This window comes from Serinus canaria, chromosome 19 (genome assembly GCF_022539315.1).
Source record: "Serinus canaria isolate serCan28SL12 chromosome 19, serCan2020, whole genome shotgun sequence".
In the NCBI taxonomy this organism is placed as follows: domain Eukaryota; kingdom Metazoa; phylum Chordata; class Aves; order Passeriformes; family Fringillidae; genus Serinus; species Serinus canaria.
In genome coordinates, this window is record NC_066332.1 from 7,438,467 (window position 1) to 7,463,545 (window position 25,079).

The window sequence follows — 25,079 nt, forward strand, 5'->3', positions numbered from 1 at the left end:
GAGATAAAACAGTACAGTAGAATTCTGGTTTTTCTACTGTACACTTAGGTAAAAATTTTGAAGTACAGCAGGATGGAATTGAACCTCAGATGTATAAAAGGGTTGTGAATTGATAACTGTGAGTAATTATGTCCTTATGACTTCAGCAGTGAGGAAGATATGAATGGTTGAATCTTTAAGTGCAGCTTCAATGGACATAATGTAGGAAACGAATAAAAAAGCAGTTAAAAATTTGAGTGCTGGGTTTCTGGATAGTCTTATCTTACTTTCTGTTTCCAAGGAGTGGATTTCCCAGCAATTCCCACTGAAGCAATTATTCTGGTTAGTTAAGGTGAACAAAGCAAACTTCAGGATATCCTTTGCTGGGAACATAGGGGCTAACCCTTGGAAGAACCTGGTTTCTGCAGTGAGGAAAAGGAGGAGAATTATCAGTACTGAACTCTTCCAAGCACTGCATCTTGTGTATTATTGAGTGAATTGTGAACTTGCCAGACAAGCTGTGTTCAGGCCTTGTCTGGGTTCTGAAGTGGTTTTGTAACCAGGTTCTGACCCTGTCTCAGCAAATGGAACTGAGTGGTGTTGTACCACAGCCTCCTTCTCTGTGTAAATGTGTGTGTCAACTGTGTGTACATATACTCATCCTAAACATGTTGTTTACATTTTGCATCAGCTTGTGCTAAGGAAAAAACTGGCACCTCATGGTGCAATGTTCTCCCTATGGAAAAGACAAGACTGGAGCTTGAATACTGATGAGTGGCATTTGCAGTGAGGGAAACGTGGTCTAGAGGGTCCTGGGAAACAGAAACACACTCTGGAAAACACAGACTGTGTGAATAGTTACAGCCACACCTTCAAAACACATTCTCCTCTCTTTCCAACTTCTGATCCATTCCCACCTTGTCACCCAGCCTAGAGCACCGAGTGCCACGTCCAGTTGATCCTTGAACATCTTCAGGGAAGGGACTCCTCCACCTCCCTGAGAAGCCCCTTCCAAGGCCTGACCAACCTTTCAGTGAAGAATTTCCTCCTGAAGTCCAGCCTGAGTCTTCCCTTGCACAGCTTGGGGCTGTTTCTTCATGTCCTGTCCCTTGTTCCCTGGGAGCACAATCCAAACACCATGGGCTGCACCCTGTCAGGGAGTTGTGGAGAACCAGGAGGTCCCCCCTGAACCTCCTTTTCTCCAGGCTGAGCCCTCCCCCAGCTCCCTCAGCTGCTTCTTATCATCCTTGTGCTGCAGACCCTTGCCCAGCTCTGCTGCCCTTCCCTGGGGATGCTCCAGTCCTTCCATGCTGTTCTATCAGTGAGGGTCCCAGAACTGGATGCAGCACTCAAGGTGTGGCCTCACCCATGCTCACTATGGGGAACAGTGTCCCTGCCCCTGCTGGCCCCTTTTCCTGGATGCCATTGGCCCCTTGGCCACCTGGGCACATCTGGGCTCATCTTCTGCCCCTGCTGACCAGCACACCCCGATCCTTTCCCTCTGGGCAGCTTTCTAACCACTCTGTCCCCAGCCTGTGGCACTGTCTTGGGCTGTGACTGAAGTGCAGGACTTCTCACTTTGCCTTGCTGAACAAGCACAAGGACACAATGAGGCATTTATAAAATTCTCCATTTTGTCCTGTGGTCTGTTCTGGGAGAACATTTCAGACCACATCCAACCCAAACCTTCATACACCTTACTCCAATTGATTTGATACATTCTCAAGCTTTTTATTTCATTTTAACGCTCCTATGTTCGACACTGTCAGCGTGTGACAGCTTTGCATGGCATATGGAACTGATGGTGTTTCAAAGCTCCTCACACTTGTCAGAAACTTCTTGTCTGCATGAGTCTGGAACCCGGTGGTCTCGTGTTTTGCACCCGGCAAAGCGCAGTAACACGATCCATCTGTTGGCTGTTGAATTAGCAATGAAGTAAAACAAAGCCCATGTGCAGAGGGATGTAACAGAGCACCTGTAATAATGCCGGCAGGAATGGTTTTCAGGGTGGTATTTTCTGAAATCAATTGTGTTGTATTAATTCATCCTCCCTCAAAGGATGAATGTTTTAAATCATTTTGCTGAGGTTCCTGGGGTCTTGGACTGCCCCACCATTGGGTATCAACTTTACCTTGGTCATATCATACCATACAGGTTGAATCATACAAATAAGGTTGAAGACCTCTAAGATCATCAGGTCCAACCATTGATCCAGCACTGCCAACTCCACCACTAATCCATGCCCCTCAATGCCACAGCTACACAGGTTTTGAGCACTCCACAGATGGTGATTCCATTGGTGCCCTGGGAAGCTTCTTCCAGTGCTTGACCATCACCACATTGTGCCTGAATTGTGGCACAGTTCAGGTTCAGTGGTTAAGTAGCATGAAAGGATCTTTGTTCTTTCTTAGCTTAAATGATGCTGGAAAAAAAATCACTTTAAATTGTGGTTGTAGACCTTCAGAAATCCTTCCAGCATAGAGATAATCATAGAACGAAGACACTGTTGAAGCTGGAAGACCCATGTGGGTTCCAGATGTCTGTAGTTCATCATGCACAGGTCACTTTCCTGTGTCTTAATTTCCTTAGCCATAAAGCAGAAATTGATGTTTAACTTTATTTCTAAATTGTCCCATGCCTCACCATGATTAAATGTGCTGTGTTGTATTTGCTGAGTTTATGCTATTATTACAGCATAAAATCATAGAGAAAATAAAAATGAAAAGAGGGAAGCATTTCAAAAACATGTCTTTGGAGAGAAGCTAGTTGGGATGTTGGAGAGTTTTATTCACCTTTGCAGGTAGATGGTAACTGGTGTCACAAGCAGCTTGAGAAACACGTGCACTCATGACTGAAAGTCCCTGGGGTACAAGTGACTCGACCAAATCCCAGGGTTGCACTTGCACACACCCATAAAGCATCCCATCCAGGGCAAGCTGCCTGTTTAGGTGTTCTCATTGTTTGGAAATTTGTTGTTGGGAAGATGTTATCAAGCTCTCAGCACACAGTTCTCAGCAGTGTCTCAGTTGGTGCCAGTCCCTTGAGGCAGAGGCTGTCTGGGTTTGCCTTCCACAGAGCCAAGCTCACTGTCAGCACTCAATTAGATGTGTACACACAATTTGTGCTGACTCAAAGCTCAAAGATACCCACCAGGGTTTTTTTTGTTGAGCATCCTTGTGTAGAGAAAGCTATTTTCACCTGACCCTGAACCTTTCTAGCATTATTCCTGATAGGAAAAAATAAGCCCTGTGTGCTTAAAGTCAAAACCAAAAGAAGGGACCTCTTTTCAGAGGTGCCTGTGATCTGCTCAGACTTCCAGGAACTGAGGAACAGCAGCCCCTGTGTGTGCCTCTGTCACTGCCTCTCTTCCTTCTTGATTCTACTCTGTGGATGACCTGCTGGCAGGAGAAGCCCCTCTCTGAGGTTATCTCTGGGTTGAGAAGTCCACTAAACAAAAGTCCACTAAAGAAAAGAGCAGTTGAGATGGAGGCAAGTGTCTTTGGAATCACAGGGTGGAGAGCTGGCAGGTCAGAGCCTTTTCAGGGAATAGCTGTAAAGTCAAGCTGGTAAAGTTTTGTTTGGAGAGAAAGAAGAGAAAAATAAAAGTGCTGGCGTCTAGTTCCAGGAGGCAGGAGTTTTTTTGTGACTGTTAAATATAAAATTTACAGTTCCTTCCTCTTCTCTCATCTCCTTTGCTTCCACTGTTGGATTTATTTTTCCCCTGGGTACACAGGCAGCTCTTGAGAGGAGAAAGTGGGTCTGAATAGCAGCTCCTGGCCATAATCCTGAAATAGGACTGAAGCTGCAGCACATGCAGCAGCAATAGGGAGGATGATTTCCTTGTCTGGTGGGTGTTTGGGTGGGACATGTAAGACTTTTTATGCTGCACATTGTTGTAATTCCAGCCATGCACAGAAAAAGCTGGGCAGTGCTGGCTGAGAAAGTGCTTGTGCACCTGTACAGGGTGGGACAGGCATCCACAGGCAGAAATAGACACCAAGCCATCCTGTTTGGGCAATTACACTCTTCCTGCCTTCTCACCACAGGCAGTGTTTCAGTGGCTAAGCCACAAAGGGAGGAATAAAGACAAATGGGTTCTCCTTTTGAAAATACCTGTACTTAAGAGAACCTCCCTCCTTGATGGCATTCCCTGTGTGAATGTTTATTCATCCTTTGCTCACATGATAATTTACTCCTGCAGAAATGTATCTCAGCTCCACCCTGTGCTGGGACTGAGCCACATTTGCTGGCACTGCTGGAGATCATTTACCAGGAGAAATGAGCTGTACACATCCATAATGGGCCTGCCAGAGCTATACCTGCCCACAGCTGCTCCCAGTGCCATCACTGCCTTCACAGTAGCTCATCTTAAATCCCAGTGGGTTTCTGACTCTGCCCTGACTTGCTCTCTATGTCTCTTCAAGAGCTGTAATAGTCTATGATGTCTTTAAGTGAAAATGGGAAGAGGAGCTGTTGATTGGGAAGAGGAAAGTGCAATGCCAACCTCTGTCCCACTGCTGCCCTAATAGAAAAGATTTGTGGCTGTGGTTGAGCTGAAGCAGCAGCTGGTGTGGTGTCACTTCAGTTTTATTAATTTGGGAGTGAGTGAATGCAAGGAACAGAAAATACTGTGGAAGAAGGGGGAGAAGCCAGAGAGGAAGAAGCTGGCACAAGTGCCAGGCTCCTTTACTGGAGTGCAACCCTCTGCCTTCTGCTCAGCCTCTTCCTACAGATGAAACATGTTTCTGCTGCCCCTCTCTCCCACTGAATGTGCAGCAGGTTTGTGTCTTCTGGATGAGGTCTCTCCTTTGTGGTGTTTAGTTGTCACAGAACCTCCTGTTCTAGAGTAACTCAGGTTTCCATCCCACCTGGGGATGGGCCCTACTTTGGTTCACCTCTGTTCTGCCAGCCCAGGCTGGGTTCAGGAGTCTCGGCTGTCACTGGCAGGAGTAATTGCAAAAATTGATTCATGGGAAATGCCTCTAACAGGAAAATCCTTTTGACAGACCACACAGCCATCATACTCTGCATTTATTTGAGTCAATCAATGCTCTGATGCATATTTGGGTCATAAATATTTTGATATAAATTGTGTTTATTCTTGTGACAGCTGTTCCATTACCTGTTATTCATTTGGCTCTGTTGTCCTTTTATTTACACCTTGTGGAGCTGTCAAGTCAGCTGCTTACCACTGACAAAGCTCACAGCTCAGTCTTCCAAAAATAAATCTTCCAAAGGGATTTGAGCAGCAGAAGGATGTGTATTGTTGGAAAGTCATTGGACAATCTTTCTTTTTTTTTTTTTTTTTTTTTTTGGTTTGTTTTATTTGAAAGAGTAGCTTTGTCCATTTTGCCCAGATTCCAGAATTAGACTTTTCATTTATGTTCCAGAGGTCACTGAAGCTAATAATCCCACTGATTAATATGAGTTTTGACTCACACCCTGCATGTCTCAAAGTTGAATTAACCATATTATTTGATATTTGAAATGGTGGGATGCTGACTTGGATGTTTCTCATTTTCCCTTGGAAACTTTTTCAGTTTTGTGTCTTTTTACATCATAAAAATGGCAGAAAATGGGATTCTGAGATGAATGAATTGTAGTGTCCTTCCAAGAGAAAGATCAAACTGCAGTGATCACACTGGTCTGGACGAGTCACAGTCATTTTCTGCTTCTCATTCCCAATGAACAGCCACGTATCCTTGGTGCCAGGTTGTTGCACTAGCTTTGCAAGGTGCCGAGCCCTTGGTGTTAATTCAGGAAAGCACTTAATCATGAAATTGATGACTCTAAAGTGCTTAATATAAGCATGTGCTTAAGTGCCTTGTTGGAGTGGGGCCAGTGCAGATGTGCCCTTGCTGAGCAGAGATTTGTGAGCTACTCTGGTCTAGTTTCTCTGTAAAACAGAGATGAAACACTGCTTGTAGTTTTATTCATAGGTTTTGTTTGCACATGGATTTTGGGATAGATACAGGGACTGAGTTCTGTCTGTAGGGTTTATGTATGAGCTAAACAGCAAAGCTGTTCATAGCATTACTACTGAAGTATGTGTGATGTGTTACATGTGCTGCATTTCAGGCCTTAACATTTCACTATTATCTTGATTTATTTTGCTCTAAATGTAAAAAGAGTAATCCTGTAATTTAGTTCAAATATCACAGTGCAAAATACATACACACTCACATGGGTCACAAAACACAGATGCAAATGAATGTGTATTATTTATAAAGCAGCTTTGACATCTTATTATACTAAAAAAAAGATATTTAGTCATAGTTCAGCATTCTGCACATTTTTGTACTATCTTATATCATCATCTGTGAAAAAGTAATTATTTGGGTCTTAACCATTTTAATCTTATATGCACATTTCACCAAAAAGGGAGTGTGTGCTCTGCTCTTGTCTTTTTTTTTTTTTTTTTGGTATTTTTTAAAATCTATTCTATCCCCCCACCCTATTTTATATAATGAAGAGTAGACAGCTGGGGTTAGGCTGTGCCAAAAGCCCACAGTGCCTTCCAAGACCTACCTGATAACAAATGAGTGTCAGGACTGTGTGACTAAAGAGAGACCTCCAGGTATTCTGGTGTCCTACCCAAATCCTTCTGGATTTGCAGAATCCCAGACAGGCACTTACAGTCAGAGTTCATACTACACACCAGGAAAATCCATGTAATTGCCCTTGTCCAGTTCTATAATGTGGACAGACAAAAGCCAGGTATAAATCAGCTTAAAACATGGTAATTTCTGCCAAAATCCAAATTAATAAGGAACATGGTGTGAATGTCCCATTTCAGGTGTTCTCAGGGGGTTCACAGGCCAGGTTGTTTTGAGATGGGCAGAGGAGTGAACTCTGAATTGAGGTGGTTTTGCAGAAGTTACTCTGTCTAGAGCCTCATTCCTACATGACAGGAGCTCTTAGGTGAATGCTTTGGGGGTTTTGGAGGGAACAAATGGTCAACTTGAAGTCTTCCAGATGAGGACAGTCCTGGCCTGTTTGGACTTTGTAGGTTAAAACTCTTTGTTATAGTGAAGCTGTTGCTCAGTGGTGGGTTTAAATACAAGTTTAGTGATGGTGAAAGGACCTAGTGGGGACACAGGGCTGGTGTCAGTAGGATGAGTGGTGTTTACTGGTGTTCCTCACTGCTTCATAATTTCTTTAAAATTGAAAGGATGGAAGGATGAAAGAACCTCAGCTTCTGTGGCCCATTTCTCTCAGGTCTCTGCTGCAAGAGCCAGCAAGGAGCCCTTGCCTTGTTTTCTGTTTGCTTGAAACTCCTTCCAACCTCCACTTCACCTTCTCAGTAATATTTAATCAGAAGCTCTTAATTTATTCTGCCCATCCCCAGATCTGAGCTCAGCTGACTGTGAGGGGCTGGTGCTTTCAAGTAATATGAGTTCCCTGGTCTGAAGTTTCTCTGGGAGTGCAAAATCTGTTTGATTAAGGAAGCACTGACTTCAGAAAGCCTATTGGCCTGCACAACTCTGCAAGGCAGGGCTGCAGAATGGCTAATTATTTGGAACTGTTCTCTAGAGGATTTGGCTTGCAGAAAATTACTCTTCCTGTTCTTGGTGTGATGTTTATTAAACATTTCTCTCTTTTTTCTCCCCTTTGCAGTTTTTATCTGTAGTTTCATGGTCGCGGCGCCGATCTTTGGTTACCTTGGTGACCGGTTCAACAGAAAGATCATTCTCAGCTGTGGCATCTTCTTTTGGTCAGCTGTCACTTTTTCAAGCTCCTTCATCACTGAACAGGTAAGATCTTTGCAAAGACACTTTGCAGGTTGTCCTGAAAAGATGGGCAATATATTCCTAAATAACTCCCCATTGCAGTGTGCCCAAGGGGAACAGATCCCTCCTGTGTGTATTTAACATTTAGCAGGTTGTATTATCTGACCTTTTGTGGGAGAAGTGTGCTCTGTGTAACTGTGTTTGCTTAACTGTGAAAGCTGTCACCCTTTGATCGTGCATATTCATAAAAGGTAACAGATGAAGCATATCTAAGCAAGGGTTTCTGTTGACATAAGGGCTTTGTTTTGAGGGAGATCCTAAAGAAGCTTTAAAAGGCTTTATAAAAGTCTTGGGAAAATGAATCCATGGCTACACAGTGGTTCTTTTGTCTTCTGATATGTAACTGAAGCCATTGGATTTTGCTGTGAAGGCTGCTCGTGGTATGTGGAATAACAAAATGCATCCTGCAGTGGTTTTACAGACACACTTTGGTTTCTGTCCGCCAAGGCAGAGAAAGTGGATGATAAGACAGAGATCAGACACAGTTTCAGCTCCTTTAACACTTGTCAATAGATTTGTCTGGGGAAACTGGTGGTGGAGTTGTCAGGCTCACCTAATTTTGTCAAGCTCTGCATCCCTCTCCTGCTCCCAGGACAGCTGCAGTGCCCCGTTCTGAGCACTCCTCACTGCATTAATTTTCTTGTCAGAGGCATTTGGAGGAAACAATGATCTGGCAGTTTCTGAGGGGAAATATCCCCTTGTTTAAATCATATTATAGCAGAGATTTAATTGCTGCAGGTGGCAACATTCCTGCAGAGACAAATCACAGCTCCTGGCATCATCAGACTGATTTCCCCAAGGGAGGCAGGGGCATTCCTCATCTTCTCTGTCCAGCTGCGTTCCAGAGATTGCAGCATTGTGGTCACACCTAAAGAATGACAACCAGGGAGTAAACCTCTCCACCCTTCTCCATCCTGCCCACCCACATGCTCTTCAGTTTTTTAAAAAGAGAGTTTCCACTTAAAGCAGGCAGTGGCACTTATGTTAGTGTGGCTTTCACCAGGATTGGTTGTTGCTGCATTTCTAAAGCAAGATGCATATGGCCAAATGTGGAAGCCTTTAACTCAGGAAATTGTTCTGGGTTACCCTAGGCCAGGAAGCACCTTTTCCAGAGAAAGAATGTCTCTCATCTAAAATAAAGAAGGATTTTTTTTTTTTGTTTTCTCTTTATTTTTTTTTCTTTAAATGTTTCTCATAACATTCTGCAAAAGCAGCTTTGATCAGAGCCCAAAGACAGAAGCATTTTGGAGAGAACCAGTGACTTTCTTATAAACACTTCCTGTGTTACAGACATGTATTTATGCTTAGGTTCTCATTGATCTCCCTGCAACTGGGTCCCACAGCTGGAAGCAGGAGAACCCTGGAACTGGACTGATGTTTTCAGAGTTGAATTTCAGTTTAAGGATTTGGGGCTTATTAGCTGAAGTAGTTCAGGGATTAATATATGTGGTTATTTGTACACAGGGGCTCAGAGTGGCAATAGCATATGTCTGGAATCCAAACCCCAATGTTTTGGAAGTCATAAGAGAGACAAGATCAAAATAGCCAGACTTGCATTAAGTCATCCTGGATATGCATCAGTACTAACTTTGGACTCAAGACCATCTTGACAAAAATCACCCTAGTATTTAGAAAAATCCCCTGTCCTAATTTTTATTTTCTAAGTACAAACACCTGCTTAGAGACTTCCCCCCTTAAACCTGACTTTAAATCAGGTCTGCACCTACCAGCACAACTTTTGGCACTTTCACCTACAGAACCCTTTCTTGTGTTGTTTTTGGCTTTTGCCAGGCACTTGGGGAAAACACTTGCTGGTTGTTGGTTCATGAACTATAATAAATCAACAAGAATACAGTAGGCTTTTGTGTGGCATAGAGTCATATCCCAAAGTAATGAACCAAGGGCACTATCTTCATAGAGTTTCTTTACCCAGATGTGTTTCCAACCACACAAAAAGCTAAATATATGTTTGTCTTCCTCTGTATCAATATAAACTCTGATTTAATAAGTAACCAGTTTATTTCCCTAGGCAGCATTTTCATGAGCACAGTGCCTGATTGCCTGTGGTAGCTGATCACCCTGAGGTGGTTTATATTCCAAGATGTCCTTGGGAAGGGTCTGTAATCCCAATTGCACCAGTTCTCTCTTTCTGAACAGTTTAATATGAAGCAACCTGGTTATCAGGAGTGATCATCTATCAGGAGAGTTTGTTTCTGGCTGCTTGGATATCCACATCTATTAGTCATGATAAATGTTCTCAGCTGGTTTGTCTGAGCAGCAGATTGTCTTAGGTGAGCCCTGGGGTTGGTGCTAAACTTCCTGCCCCTCTCAGCACAGCCCTCTGGGACATCAGGACCCCTCTCCCTCGTGGGCAAACACCTCTATCTTAAAGCAAAAAAGAGCTTGGAGGTGAAAATTTGCAGACTGTTCTCTAGTCTTCTAAAATACTGCTATGTCCATGTAAATATCTTGTATCAAGAATATTTCTGTGTAAAAGGCATGCTGGCTTAAAATGAACCAAGGCTTCTGCTCCACCAGGCTGGGAGACCAGCAGTACCTCATAAGCAGCCAGGGCAGGCTGTGCTAATGTGGGTTGGCTGGGAGACACCAGCCAGAAAATTGGGAAATAGAAAAGCAAAGCATTGACAAGGTAAACCAGGAATGTGCTTTTGAATTCTCCAGTTCTGGGTAAATATTTCTGTTCAGACTTTGATATAGCTAACATGATAAAACATTTTTGCTCCCACTGCAATTTACCTCTGGATAGGTATTTTTCTTAGTGTTGTTTTCTTTTTGTTTTATTTTGATTTATCTCAAATTGCTCACGGTGGAGTTCAAGTTAGTCTGCAGTGCTTGCTCAAGTCCTGTCTTTCAGACTTGCCAGATGTATTTTTATTTCCAAAACTTGTCTTTCAAGGAGTTTCTAAAAGAGAAACAACAAATTGTGTGCAGTATGGAACAAATGGTTAGCTGGGTTAATTTTAAAAACATAAATATAATCCAACCACCCCCTACACATGATGATTCACTGTAGGAAAAAAAAGCCTTAGTTTTAAATGCTCCAGCAGAAGTTGTAATATAAAACATACAGCTCCTGTGCCTGTGGTTCCACTGTGCAAGATAAATACACAGCCTGAAAAACATAAACAAACAAAACTGAAATCCCCAGGCCAACATTTTATATGTAAGGAGACTGAGTGTTGTCTTTGAAGTCCCCATGAATGACTGGAATGTTTATATCCTACTGTTCCGGCCTATTATTTCTGAGCAGAACTCTCTTGTAGAATAAAAAGGCAAAAGGGATTCTCCCAGCAGCTTTGGGAGGTCAGCTGCATGTGCAGGCAGTTCCCAGCAGTCCCTGTGGCTGTCCCACAGGTGATGCTGGACTACCTGAAGAGGGTCATGGCCAGAGCTCCTGCCTGGCTCTGCTGTGGCACAGGAGCCCTGCAGATGAGCAAGTGCTGTTGACATTTGGATTTCTGCACACTTGGCCTTTGCTAGACTGCTCAGGAGAAATGCTACCTGCTGTGGACTCTGTTACCAGCATCAGGTGGGTACTGGTGCTCTCTGTGTAGGTGGTATCAGCTCCCAAATCCCTCTGAGCTGCAGTTCTGCCCCTTTGTGCTGCCCCAGTGCCCCTGCACCACAGGATACCCTCAGCCTCCTGTGTGGCTTCTGCTCTCTAAATGAGAGGTGGCAATCTGTGCATCTCCTCTCCTCCCAGCTGTCAGAGCTCCCTCCTCCCCACAGGGCAGCTGCTGTGCCAGGGGCACTGGGGTCACTGGGTGCCAGGTGCAGGAGCTGCTGGGCTTAGGTGGCTCAGAAGTCCCAGTAAGAGAGGGAAAGGATAAGGGCTGTCATCTCTGCCTTCCACTGCAGAGTGGAATTCTGTATGGATGATTCTGCCCCACTGTCCTTCCCTTGTATGTGTGAGAGGAGGTAATTTAAAGAGAGATAATTCCCACATTCCCTTTTAGAATTATACAATTGTTAAGGCTGGAAAAGACCTCTGAGATCATGAAGTCCAGCCATTAACCCAGCACCACCACCATGTGGAAATTGAAAAGCTCCATTTCTTTGACCCCTCACCAGCAAGAAGGCACCTGCTGGTCCTTCCAAGTGCTGTTCCCAGTGCTCTTGAAAGTTTTACTGTCTCACTTCTTTTCATATGGATTATATGAGGGGTACTATAGGAAAAAATACACTATTGCTTATTCCTTTAATAATGGAGCACTGACTGAGCTGGTATTAAGGTATTCTGGGTATCTGTCAAGTCTGCTATCATCTCCAGCACAGCTGATCCAAATACTGTATGAGAAACTGTGTTTCTGGAAGAACATCTTCTCTTGCACAGATAAGTGCAATGATTTGAACTCTTGAATCTTGGGTCCTCACTGTTCCCTCAGATTTTGCTAACCAAGGATGGAAGCATTGGGAAAAGATTTATATAAATGAAATAGTTGTAGAGTGCAGAATTACTGTCATGTGTTTGTCTCCTTTATGTTCTTACCTTGTCCCTTTGTACCTGTCACTCTTCTAAGGGAAACTATAAATGAAAACCAGATTAAGGTGTTCTCAGAGCATCAGACCCAAAAAAAGCCAATCTATGAGAGCAGGAAGCTTTTCAAAGGTGTTATCAGAAATTGAAGTGGATTTTCTGCTCAGTGTTGGGTTTTTCCATCCAGTATCTGTGTCCATGTGTCTGTGAAGCATTTGGGAAGAGTTATTGAAAACACAGCTGGTGATGGCTGCCAGGAGAGAGGCACAGCACAGTTCCAAATAAGAGAGCTTATTCCTGTGATGAGAAAAAGGAACTTCAAGTATTTATCATAAGGAATATCTCTACCACACATTGCATTTCCCATCTGCAGAGTGTCTAGAACAGGAATGGTTTTGTTCTCCCTTCTGGGACCTGTGAGCAATCAAGATGCAACCCCCCATGTCCCACCCTCCCCAGGTGGGGTCAGTCTGGCACCATGTCCTATTCAAATTTCTCCAGTCACCCCAGCTGTGTGTCCACAAATGTGCCTCCTGCACCTCCTTTTAGGTCATTCATTGGTCTGAAATCACAGAGTATCTGAACCAAGCACTGTGGATATGAAAGAAGAGATATTTCCATTGCTTAGCATCAGAACTCATTCACTGTGTGCTGCAGCAGAGGCTGGGATTCCAGTTCAGTGGAACGAGGGCAGTTCCTTGCACTGGAATGTCAGAGCTGCCTCTCAGAGCTCAGGCATTTTCTAGAGCAGGTGGACAGAGGTTTGTGCTGGGAGAGCAGCCAGGAGCAGGCTCAAAGCTCAGTGCTGATGTGCACAGGGTCTCAGGGAGGGCCCTCTGTAATTGCCTGTCCTGTTTCAGAGCACTGTTTGTTATCTGGGTTACTGGAAGATGTTGAAACCTTTATCACAGGGTCTGTGATTGTGGCTCTGATTCAGCTCCTTCTTTGGAAGCCTGTGGGAACCTTTTGTGTGTCTGTGGCAGTTGAGTCAGACCCTACATCATTGGTGCTGCTTCACTGGATCATGCAAATGCCTGGAGACAGCAGCATGGTGCATGAAAGATTTTTGCAGGTCAAAGACCTTTACAGGTTTGTCCCATTTATTTCAGAAAGCTGAATTCATAGTCTCTGTGTTGAAGAATAGGAAGGGTAATCTGCTGTGTCAGCTGATGGATGGTGTGGAAGCAATGTAACATTCCACCTGTCCTGCTTTTGTTGTGCCTGAGCAGGAAATCTCACCTGGGCCAGTTATTTGCAGAGGAGGCAGAGGGAAGAAGGCATGATTGTTTTATTTCCAGGCTGTGTGTGTCTTGGAAACATTCCTTCTTCTTGTGTTGTCTGTTAAAATGTATATTCTGCTTGTCATGCTGCAGCAGAGGCCTAACCCCAGGGCATGATGATGGAACACAAATAATGTCTTATTTCTTAACTGTGTGTGAGTGGAAATCTCTATAATGCTTTAGCATTATGTTTTATAAATAATTATGGCAGTATCTTAAGCTCAACCTTGTTCAAAACATTGAAGGAATGGAAGAAAGGGAAAATGAATGCTTCTTAAATAGACTGGGGTTTAATCAGTTGATGTGGAAAAAAAAGGGGGGGACAAAAAGTAGTAGTGCTGCATGTAAACTTACAAGCAAACATTAAAATATAAAGGAATTGTTAAATTTCCTCTCAGCCTGGCAGGATCCTTGCAGCAGTGCTGTGGCCTGAGGGACACAAGTCATTCCTGGTGTGGGGTCCATGGCTGCTTGCTGGGCTTCCATAGGGGGATGCCAGGCTTGGTCAGACGAGTTCAGAAGGCAAAGCAAGTCACTACTGCAGTGCCTGGGTGGTCCTGTTATTCTGGGAATTAGCTTCCCAGCCAGCTGTGTATTGAGGGTACAGAGAGGGTGCCAAGTTGGTGGTGTAGAATGTGTGTCTTCATGATCCACTGGGATGGTCAGATATGGGTCTGGAGAAATGATGCCATTTTTAAAGGCTGTAAACTGATGTGTGGTTAGCATGGATATATGAGACACAGCTTATGGATGGTGTTCTTGGAGCTTACGCCTTGGGAGGAAGCACAGTGTTTCATTTGAGTTTGGTTAATGATGCCTCACAAAGAAAACAATCCATTCATCCCAGGTTTAGGCTCATTAGGAGGCCTGGAAACAAATCTAAACTTTCTATTAGCAGGATGGTTCCTGAAGGTTGTGTGTATTGTCCTGAAAAACAGGATGCAGGAGAGAGAGAATGTGTTATTCAGGCTGTGGCTTCTGTTCAGATGCAAAAGTATAGATTTGAGCTTTTCTTTGGTTGAGCTCCTGGCTACCTGCTGATCCAAAGGCATCAGTCTCTCCTTGGGAAGTGTAAGTGCTTCCTCAATGGCCACACACCCTTGGCCTCCTGGGTTGTGCATAAAGGCTGAGAAAAGGACCATTTTGTTCTAAGTCATGTGCAAATAGTGGGGAAAATGGAAATGTTTTACAGTACCAGGTGCTAAATTAGTCTTTTGAAGTGTTGACATTTCTTTTAAATGTATAAAGTTCCCAGGCTACACAAAACACTGCATTTGCAATTCAGATAAGTCAAATTAGAGTACTAATCTCAACCCTCCTTAATAGATTTTGAGCTGGAAATCCCTGGGAGTGGTGCTGATCATCAAATCTGAAAACATGAGTGATGAAGCCTCATGAGAAGATAGTCACAAAACATCCAAATGTGTTTAGTGTGGTTTAATAGGCTGTCATTTTGTCAGATAGGCTGGATTTCAAGAATGAAATTAAGCTACAGCACGACAAAACCTTGTCAATTAATAACACTTCAGAAAGGAACATGACAACTGCTCAAGGAAGTTCATGAATAAGAAGCAACTCTGAAGCAGAAGGAATTGGTAGATGCACCACTTTCTCTCTGGAAATCTGATGCTAGAAGAGAGGCATCTCTCAGCTATGGGCCAAACATACTGCAAGGTCAGCCTTCTGCAGGGTTCTTGGAGGCCTCTGGATCTTGATTGAGTCAGCAAGCCCAGGGAAGCGTGAAAACAGAAAGCAGGAGCAAAAATCAGAGTTTGGAATCATTTAAATGGTTCTTAAGCAAAGCTGCTGCAAGAGCTGACCTGCTGGTGTACTTGATTTTTAGCATATGCAAAGCAAAATATGCCAAGAATCAGCAGAACCAAGAGTATGGAAAAAGTTTCAGGGACTGTAACTTTGTGCTAATTTAATTTAAACCTTGAGGGATTCCCTTAAAATGTGTCCTTCATGCACTCTCAAAACTTGTTCTGCACTTGAAAATGTGTCTAGTGCAGGCAGAGTGTTCACACCTGGGTGTCTCAGTCAGTTGGATGAAGCTTATTTCAAAGGGTGCTGAGAAATCAGTTTCTGCAATGGTTTCAGGGATAGGGACATGGGGTTGTGCTCTCCAAGAATCTCCAATCCAACCTGATGCATTTGACTAAATTTTTGCTTAAGAATTGGTCCAAACCAAAGAGTTTGAGCCAAGACAGCCCATCATGTTCAAGGGGTTGGGTCTCACACATTTCTGTAGATATCACTGGAAGTGGAGATGTTCTTAGTGCTAGGTATCAGTGCCTCATAATGTTTGTTCTACAAAATCTGGCATCTCTTTGTTGGAGATTTAGGGTTTAATCTCTTGGATTTAGGCTTTGCTTGTGGCTCATCTGTGGCTGGGACACAGTAGCCCATTACTGCCTGTGAATATCCTTTGGTCAGTGAATGCCACCCCATATTCCAGCTGCATTTGGGAACCTGAGGCTGTCAAAAACCTTGCAGTGTTTCCACAGTTGCAGAAATACATTGTTTTTCTTCCAGTCCCTATTTTAGTGATTCTGGCTGTGTTTGCACATCTCAGGAAGGAAACTGTGATAGTGCCTAATGCCAGAGATATTTGAGGCAAGTGCTAGAGAGTGTGTCCCACCTGACAGATCTGGAACAAAAAGCAGCCATTTGCTTCCGACCCAGAACTATCAAAGTTCTTAGGGGAACAGTTTTGGAAGACACATTCTGGTGTAATGGTTTTGTAACAGGGATAAATGACCACTATTTCAGCCATGTGAAGGGCCATGGGCTCCTCTGGGCCTTACACCACAGCCAAGGATGAAAAGAAATGTTTTAACTCTGTCTTCTACCAGGCACTGGGAACATGGGGCTCTTTATGAACACTGTGATTTATTTGAACATCAGCCTTCTTCTTTAAGGTCTATTTTACAGCAACATTGCATCTGCTCCATGGGGTCTGGTGTGTGAGTAACCTGGTACCTCCCTCCTCATTTCATCCCAGGTCCCTGTCATTAATCCAATATTAATGACCAAGAAACTAAACTGAGTAAATCCCAGCATTTGCATGTTGCAGTATTTTTACCACGGGCAGGTCAATCAAATGAAAAGCCCTTCAGTTAGGCAGTTGAAATGCTGCTTTGTCTTTACTCAGTTTATAGTCAGGATCTGGTGGTGCAGCTTCATCACCCCATGTCTTGTAATTACACTCCCTAATGGGATGGAGAACGGGAATTGGGCTTGCTCTTTTTTATCTTTTTTTTTTTTTTTTTTTTTTTTTTTTCTTTTGTGCTGCCCAAAAATGGCTGAAAATCAACAGAGGATTCCCTCAGGACTGCCACAGCTTTGGAGGGAGGAGAGTGATGGGAACCAGGATTTCAGACACTGCAATTTTAGTGTTGAAAGGGATTTTCACATTCAACATTTGCAAATAGCTCAGAAAACCTTGCCATGGGTTTTTGTCCCAGTGAAGCACAAAGCAACTCTGTGGAAGATGTGCTGTGGAAATCTTGCTACTTCCAGGGTCCTTTGGGTTTGTTTTTTATCTCCAGAGCACTTGATTGGGTGTTTCACTTTAGAGCCTCCCTGTAGGTTTGCAGTTGTTAAACACTTTAGTTGCTGATTGAAGGGTGTGATGACTTGAAAAAGGAGTATCTTCCTGTCCTTATGGGTTATTTTTATATACTAAATAATAACATAAATCTCTTAAAATAGGGATGCTTTAATCAGCCAGAATCTTAAATGCATTCCCAAATAAAACTTTCCAGATTTTTTAAGTGTGCCTGAACAGGCTACCTGGGAGAGCTATCTCTAACAAATACTAGAGACAATCAAAGGAAAGGTGAGTGGACTTTGCTTCATCTCCCTTGCTCATTTTTATATTTAAATACGCATTTTGATCTCTTTCTGCTTGCTGTGGTCTCTTTTCTCCTCTTAGGGCTCTGAGTAGCAGCTGAATTTTCCCAAAAGGGAATTGTTCAAAGGTGAGGTGTTCAGAGCTGAGAATCAGTGAGACACTTAATGCATCCAAATGAGCTGAAGTTTGGAAGTGTTTGACAAAGTGTAAACAGGTGCTGCAGAGGAATCAGACCTGCTTTGGAAGCTGTTGTATAAGTCCATCCTAAATGCAAAGGGTTTCAGTATTGACCCTTGAGCAAATAATTAATCAAATGCATTAAGGTTTCAATAAATCAGTAGCTTGCTGTTAAATCTTGGTGTGTCTCATCTGTAACACAGTTATAAGCTCCAGCCAGCGTATGTGGAATAAATACATGTGAATAAAACTAATGTGAATGTGGGAATAAAACCTGTGAACACTTGAAGGAAGAAAGCCTGGGGCATTTGCACTTGAATTTTAGTGACCTGCTTGTGAGAGTTGAGGGGAAGATCTTTGGGTAAGAGAAGCATCCTTTGCCAGACATAAATATTTAAACTAGTATACTTTCTGTGCCAAGCAGGCTTAAGGGAAAAGGAGTGAAGCAAAACCTGGCTTGCGTGAATGTGGCAGAGACAGCAAATGTGAGATGGTGTCTGCCATATGGATTTAACTGAATTTAAATACTTTACCTTTGTCAAAGTGGCATCCTCACTCTAGAAATGCTCCTGTCCCCACAGAGCTGCTTTGGTGTTATTGATACCTGATGGGAGCTGTAAAGATGCAGCCAGACTGTCTCAAAGGTCCCCAGTGAAAAGATGAGGCAAGGGCACAAACTAAAATACAGAAATTTCACTTAAACATAAGAAGAAGCAATTTTTGAAGATGGTCCAACACTGCAACAGGTTGTCCAGCCTGGCTGTGGCTCCTCCATCTTTGGAGATACTCAAAGCTCAATTGGACATTATCCTGACCAGCCTGTTGTGGATCCTGCTGTGACCAGGGGACAGGGACCAGACTATCTCCAAATTCCTTCCAGTCTCAGGTATTCTCTTATTCTCTGAGTGCTTGCAAAGGAGAAGAGCAGTTAAAAAATGGTGATGGATGATGGACTTGGCATCAAGGGCTCTGTTTGAAGGGAGGAAACTGTAGAACTTAAATAGAATCCAGTGGTGATGGAGGTTCTGGGAAATGTTGTGTGCAGTAATGATTTACAGAGTAGTTGTGATGGAGGAGATGGAGAGTGAGAAGTAGGCATGGGTGAGTGACAACACACACAATGAGGGAAGAAAAGAGGAATCTAAACCCAATCACTTCCCTGCAGTGGGACAAATGGCAGAAGAAGCAGCAGCTGCCCTGGGCTGCCCTGGGTGCAGCACTCAGGGCTGATAAGGGGAGAACTCTTGGTGGAGGTGAGAAGGGCGGTTCATAATTAGATTTATCTGACAGGTAGCTCTAGCATCAACTTCTCAGTGCACTGGTATCTCTACAGCAAACAGATAAACACTGATAACTCTCAGCATTGACTCAGAGCTGATAAGCTGAGCATGTGCCCTGCTGGTCCCTTTGTACCCCCCAGACTGAGCATAACCCACTCCCTTTGGTTGTAGGGAATCCTGAAACCAGTGCCTAGCCAACCCCTGAACAGGGGAGGAAAGCACTGATCAACAAAACTACTCAGTGCACAGTTTTGCCCTCATGCTGGTTTGTATTTTGGTCTCTTGGCTGGAAACTCCCATGAGGGATTAGGTAAGATTATTGTCAATAAAGAAAAAGAAATTCATCTTCCTTTGTTCCTGCTCAAAGATCTCCCAGATGGTAAGACATCAGATGGCCAAAATTTGGAATGAATATTCAGTTACTTAAAAATCTGGGCTGAACTTGACAGGAGGACATGTTCTTCAGGATTGGCATGGAACAATTCACCAGTACTATGCAGTTCCTCTCTGGCTCTTTACAATATTTATTCTGCTTTTATTAGAGAAGAGTTAGAACCATTGATGTTTGAGAAGGTGAGGCATGTAACTTTGAGTTTCATATCTAGATTTGACATAGCATTCCCATCAAGTATTTGTGCCCAGAACTTCTATCCAGCAATGGAAGCCAGGTGCCTTGCTGATATATATGCAAACTTCTTAAAGCTTTAGGGGTGCACAGTGCTGGAAGATGTATTTAAGCTTATCTGTTCTGCTGTGGCCTTTGTCATCCATCCAGGCACAGAATGGAATTTGAAACATCAGCCTCATTGTTTAATGTCAGCTTGTCTCTCATGCTGTGTCAGTGTCCTTGTTTGACTTAGAAACTCTCATATTTTTCAAGGTGAGCCCTCATTCCTGGGAGGGCTGAGAGAATTGGAGCTTTTGGTGTTTAAGCAAATATGTAATGTCATTCCAGTGCTCAGCTCTTCAGTGACTCTCAGCTAAGGAGCTGGAATTTGAGCTGTGACTGTGCAGGAGGCAATGCTCTTAGTCACCACCCCGATACTCAGAGCAGGTTCCTGGTTTGCCTTACCTCACAGTTAATGGTGCATCTTTTGGCAAAAGGTGTGGTGTGTCATCATTCACCATTTCAATCCTGCAGAGTGCTGGGAAAACTTACTGGAGCAGAGGAGGAAGGGGTGTTTGCCTGGCCAGAAAATACAGGGTCTGCTCAAGGAGGGCAAATTCTTGCATGTGAGTGCAGCTGTCAAAGGGAACCACTGTTGTGCAGCCCTTGAATTGATACTTGAGCCCTGTGGGCTTTGCTCTGTTCAAATGGCTCCTGCAGTGTCTCAGATTGATCCAACTGATCACTTGTGACTGCTGTGCTATCCTAGCTGCCTAGTGCAAGGCTCAGCCAGCTGGAGAAAAACAGGAGTGAAACTCAGGGAAATTAGGTCAATCCCAATGCTTTCTCCTTAGTTTATTGTCATTTCACCACATTTTAGGCTCTATGTGGCAACCCCAGCTGCCTGTGGTAGGAATGACTTCATGCCCATCTACTTTCAAAGGATGCAAACCCTGATCCTATATTCTTGATTTTTGCATAATGTTTATAAAAGAAAAGAAAGAAAATATGGCAAAACTCAGCTCAAAGAGGAATTTAATGGTACTGAGTCCTCTTTTACATCAGCTAAATGCATTATCCACAGGAGTTTAACTCAACATCCTCACACAGGGAAGGGTGCAGGTGCAGGTGCTGTAGCAGTATAAAAGATCCTTCCTTTAGACCAGCAACAGCAGTTTTAAACATGGTTTGCGTTGGTGCTGTGCACACACAGGAATTCATGACTCTGGAGTGTCTCTGTCTGTGGGATCTCCTCAGTCCATGTGTCCCTCATCTGAAAAGAGCATGTGTTCAGCTTCTTTTGAGACCCTGACAAGCTATTCCACATTCAAATGCAAATACTTCATAAACAAAGCTTAAGGATCATATGATTCTTTAGACAGTAAATCTCGTGGCTCAGAGTTGTACACATATTTTGCAGATTATAGGTTTACCACTGGCAGATAATCTTTTAAAGAACCAGTGGCTTTACTCCTTTTGTTAACTAATTAAAAAAGGAGAAAGAACTTCAAGCTGTAATTAGACCTCTTAAAACACATCCCTGAATGGTCTATACAGCTAGGATAAATGTATAATTAGGAGGTTTTACCAAACATAATTAAAGCCAGTCATGTGTCCTAGGCTATCAAACATTTATGTGTGCAGGAGACTGAGAGTAAAGTCAGTATGAAGGTGTGAATAGAAACCACATTGTACATTTTATCTGTTGGACCTGATGTTCTTAGAGGTCTTTTCTAACCCAAACAATTCAATGGTTCTGTATCATAAATATTTAACTCCAACCATGAAAGCTTTTTTTCAGATGTAAATTCTGGAAGGACTGTCACATCCATAGCTTCTAGTGTTGGTGACACTGGTGACAGTAATGAGACCAGGTCCCTTGGACCCCATGATCTGCCACTCTTGTTGTCTGTTCTTGCTGATAGTTTAAGAAATGCAGAAGTTTGTAGGTAGAATTTTCTAGTCCTTATTGGCACATCCTCAAGGCATAAAGATTTGTATCCCTTCTGAAACTCACTCCTATTTTGGGGAATTGGATTTCTTTTGCTTAATGGCTAGAGGCTGTTTTTTCCTTCTGTATATCTGGGAGATGGGGAGAAGAGAGCCCATCCATTGACCCTCTGTACCTCCCATTGATAGGTGTGAGTGCTTTCTCCAGGCATTAATTTCTGGTGATGTCATCTCTTGAAGGGAAATTCCCAGAAAGGCTGTGGCAGTTCTGGGTCTCTGCAGCCAACATTTTTTCCCTATGCTGATGGTTTATTGTGTACTGGAATCTTCCCTGGCTTGTGCCTCACCAGCCACACAAGTTGCAGAAAGGGACTGGAAGCCCTGAGCCACACAACCTGCCTGCTATGAGTTCCAGGAGCAAATTTTGCACCCTGACTTGCTCCTGGAACTCATAGCAGCCAGGTTGTGTGGCCCAGGTGTCCCTTCCCAGTGCCACAGCCAGGCTGGTGCCACAGAGCTGCTCTGTGGCTACAGAATCCCAGCACACCAGGGAGCTGCACCTTGGGCTGGCACACAGGCAAGGAGGGGGATTGAGGCTATGAACCCATTCCAAAAAACCCTCTGCATCTCTCCAAACCAGGAGATGTTGGCAGCCCTCATGGAGGTGCAGACAGTCTCTGATGTGGCTGCTTTCCAAAATTAAATACAAATTAATTGCTTGCCCTAATAGCACCTTGTTTCAAAATAACTTCAGTTTCAGGCATTTTATTTTAAGGAAACACTGCTGATAAGTGTTGAGGTTGCTGGGCTTAACCTATGGGGAAGGAATTAGTTCAGGTCCTGAGAGCTGACTCAGATATTTTCAGTTTTCCTGCCAGAAACCTCCTTGCACAGATGAACAAATTACAGCAGAGTTACCAAGTCATAGAGAAAGAAACTAGCTTCTTCAATATATATCAATTTCTGCTTGGGGAACAGTGAAATTCAGTTAAAGTCTGAGCTGCCTGTTCTGCTTTTGAGCACTGGAGAATTGAGCTGGTGTCAGCCCTTTTTCTTTCATTAAACTCCTGAGAACCCTGAGGTAGGACATAGATGGAAAAGCAGTGGGGGGAAAATCCAGAGCAGAGGAAATGGCAGAGGTGTTCTGCTACAGCTGTGGAGGAGAACAGAATTTCCCTCAGCATGTGGAATGTCTGACTGTGCCATGTGCTTGTGCAGGCTGTCATGTCCACATGCACTTGGAGAGGAAAAGGGATGTTCTATGGGTGTATGTGTGTAAATGTACACAACTGGCAGCTGTCTGTATTGCATATGGAGTGGTTTTGGGACCAGTTTCTGAGTGGGTCATGGAATGCCTGTGGTCCAAATGAGCACCAGCATAGGAATTTTAGAGTTGTTTTGTTGTTTGTATTTTTTCCTTCTTTTATGGAAAACAAAAAGACAAGGCCTGTCATGGATGGGACCACTTTTTGACTTGGGGAGCTCCCCAGCTGTCCCTCTTCAGAGACAGCTAAAACATAAATTTTGAGTGACTGATTAGAGGTGGAAGATGGGGGTCCCAGTTCATTTTAGCAAACTAATTTTATCATATGAATTCCAACAGAATGCATGCTAGCCAGAGATCCCAAAGAACTGGTAAGAAGAGGAATGAACTTTTTAATCCTAGATATAGAGCTCCAAAACCAGGCACAGTATAGAACCAACTATAAATAATTCCCTAAATTGTTTTAGATTTTTGTATCCAGATGTCACAACTTAGTGGTTGGATGGTCTGTAGTCTTAAATATCTGATCTCAGAAGGCCAATACCATTCAGGTCTTTATGTGGATTATGCTTTTTAAGACTGCTTTTATTCCCAGATGAAGTAAAAATCTTATTACTTAAGTTTGAATACCACTGCTTCAAAAAACATAGTTTAAACAATAAACAGATATTTGGATTGTTTCAGCATGGGATAAGTCAGGGAGCAGGATTTGCAGAGGGACTGAGAGAAAAGAGAGGATGTGTTGGCATCTGATTCCATGCTATTGATGAAACTGAGTCACTCTACCACAAAAGGAATACTTGGTACAGTTTTCCTGCTTTGCACAAGGATTGTAAGAGGAACCTTCTCACAGCATTGCTAGGAGGAAATTCCTACCCAGTGCATCCACTGGGGGCAATACAGGCTGGTGAGCACAAAATTGTGTCATTTTTCTGTAGGTATTTCAAATTTGAGGAACACCCAGTGCATTTACAAACTTGTCATTCTTCAGCTGTAGGTAACACTGTCCATGCTCATCCCAGGCAGGTGACTACTTTGCCTGTCACCCTCTCTGTGATCCAGATTTAAACTTCCTCAGAAACCACAGCCAGCCTGCAGTTCCCTGCTTTCTAATTCTGCATGACTAAGCCTTTCAGCACGTTATAAATACTGTTGCTCATTCAAAATACATTGGTTACCTGTGCACCAATGACTGCCAGCATATTTCTGCAGTGGAGTGGTTGAGCATTGGGAAATTGACAGAAATTAAATCACTTGAGTCACAGTATTGCCCTTTCTGCTCACACCCACGTGTGTGAGTTAGGTATGTGCAGCTTGTGGGAGATGTATGAATGTGAGCAGCACTGCACACACCCTGCCAGCAAACAAGGAACTTGTATTCCTGCAGAAAATGCATATTGCTCCAGAATTCACACCAAAATATGAGGAAGTGAAGGGTACACGAAAGTATTTTGTTTTTGTGGCTGTTGGAATCCTCAAAATATTCTTTTCAACCAGGGATTACAGTGAGGAAAACAATGCAAATGTGTCAGTGGTAGATTTTTGTCCTCTGATGGATATATTTATGACTGAGGCACGTGGCTTGGAGTCTGCATGGCATTTTCCATGTTTGTGAATGAGACTTGTACTCTAGCTTGGCTTTGCTGTAGGGCACAAATTCAGTCATTTCCCTTGACTTTTTCCTATCTGAGGAAGGAGAATTGATAATTGCTCATTTTTCCCAAAGCACTTAAAGGAACTTTAAGTTCCCAAGGAACTTAAAGTCCATCCCACCCCCTGCCATGGCAGGGACACCTTCCACTATCCCAGGTTGCTCCAAGCCCTATCCAACCTGGCCTTGGACACTTCCAGGGATGGGGCAGCCACAGCTGCTCTAGGCACCCTGTGCCAGGGCTGCACCACCCTCAGGGAAGAATTTCTTCCTAATATCTAATTTAAACCTGCCTTCCTTTAGTTTAAATCCCTGCTGTTCTTCTCACAAATGATCTACAGAATAATGACAGCAAATTGAGGATTTGTAGAGGTTAAATTTGTAGAAATAGATTTCCCTGTGCTTACAACTTTCTGCATTGACTGCTTCATTTCTGTCCCTGCAATTATTTCTGGGTGTAGCTCAAACTGCTTAGATGGCTGAGAGTTTGCTTGTTCTCATGTATCTGGTATTCAGCCATCAAAGCATTGTGTCTTAGCAGCACCCAGAAAACTGCAGGGGCAGTGAAACTTAGGTTGAAAATCAGGTTCTCATAGTTCATGAAAGTGTTGATTGAAATGAGCCATTAAAAATTCTATTGGATAAGCAATTCCTTTCTGACCATTTTAGATTGTGTAGTGCTGAATGTGAAGTGTATCCTTGTGGCATTCACATTCTCTGAACTGAGAGAAGAAAGAGAAAACAATT

At 43.3% G+C, this 25,079-nt stretch overlaps 1 protein-coding gene across 2 annotated transcripts in view; it reads left to right on the forward strand.

Moving 5' to 3' along the window:
- Positions 1-25,079, forward strand: part of LOC103820243 (sphingosine-1-phosphate transporter SPNS2) — a 133,839-nt gene that overhangs the window by 54,351 nt on the left and 54,409 nt on the right. For both annotated transcript variants that reach the window (XR_007779167.1, XM_050981941.1), the window contains exon 3: positions 7,597-7,733. Coding sequence is in view for 1 of the 2 variants with exons in the window: in XM_050981941.1 (XP_050837898.1) it covers positions 7,597-7,733 (137 nt within the window). In the remaining variant the exon portion in view is untranslated. The remainder of the gene's footprint in view (positions 1-7,596; positions 7,734-25,079) is intronic.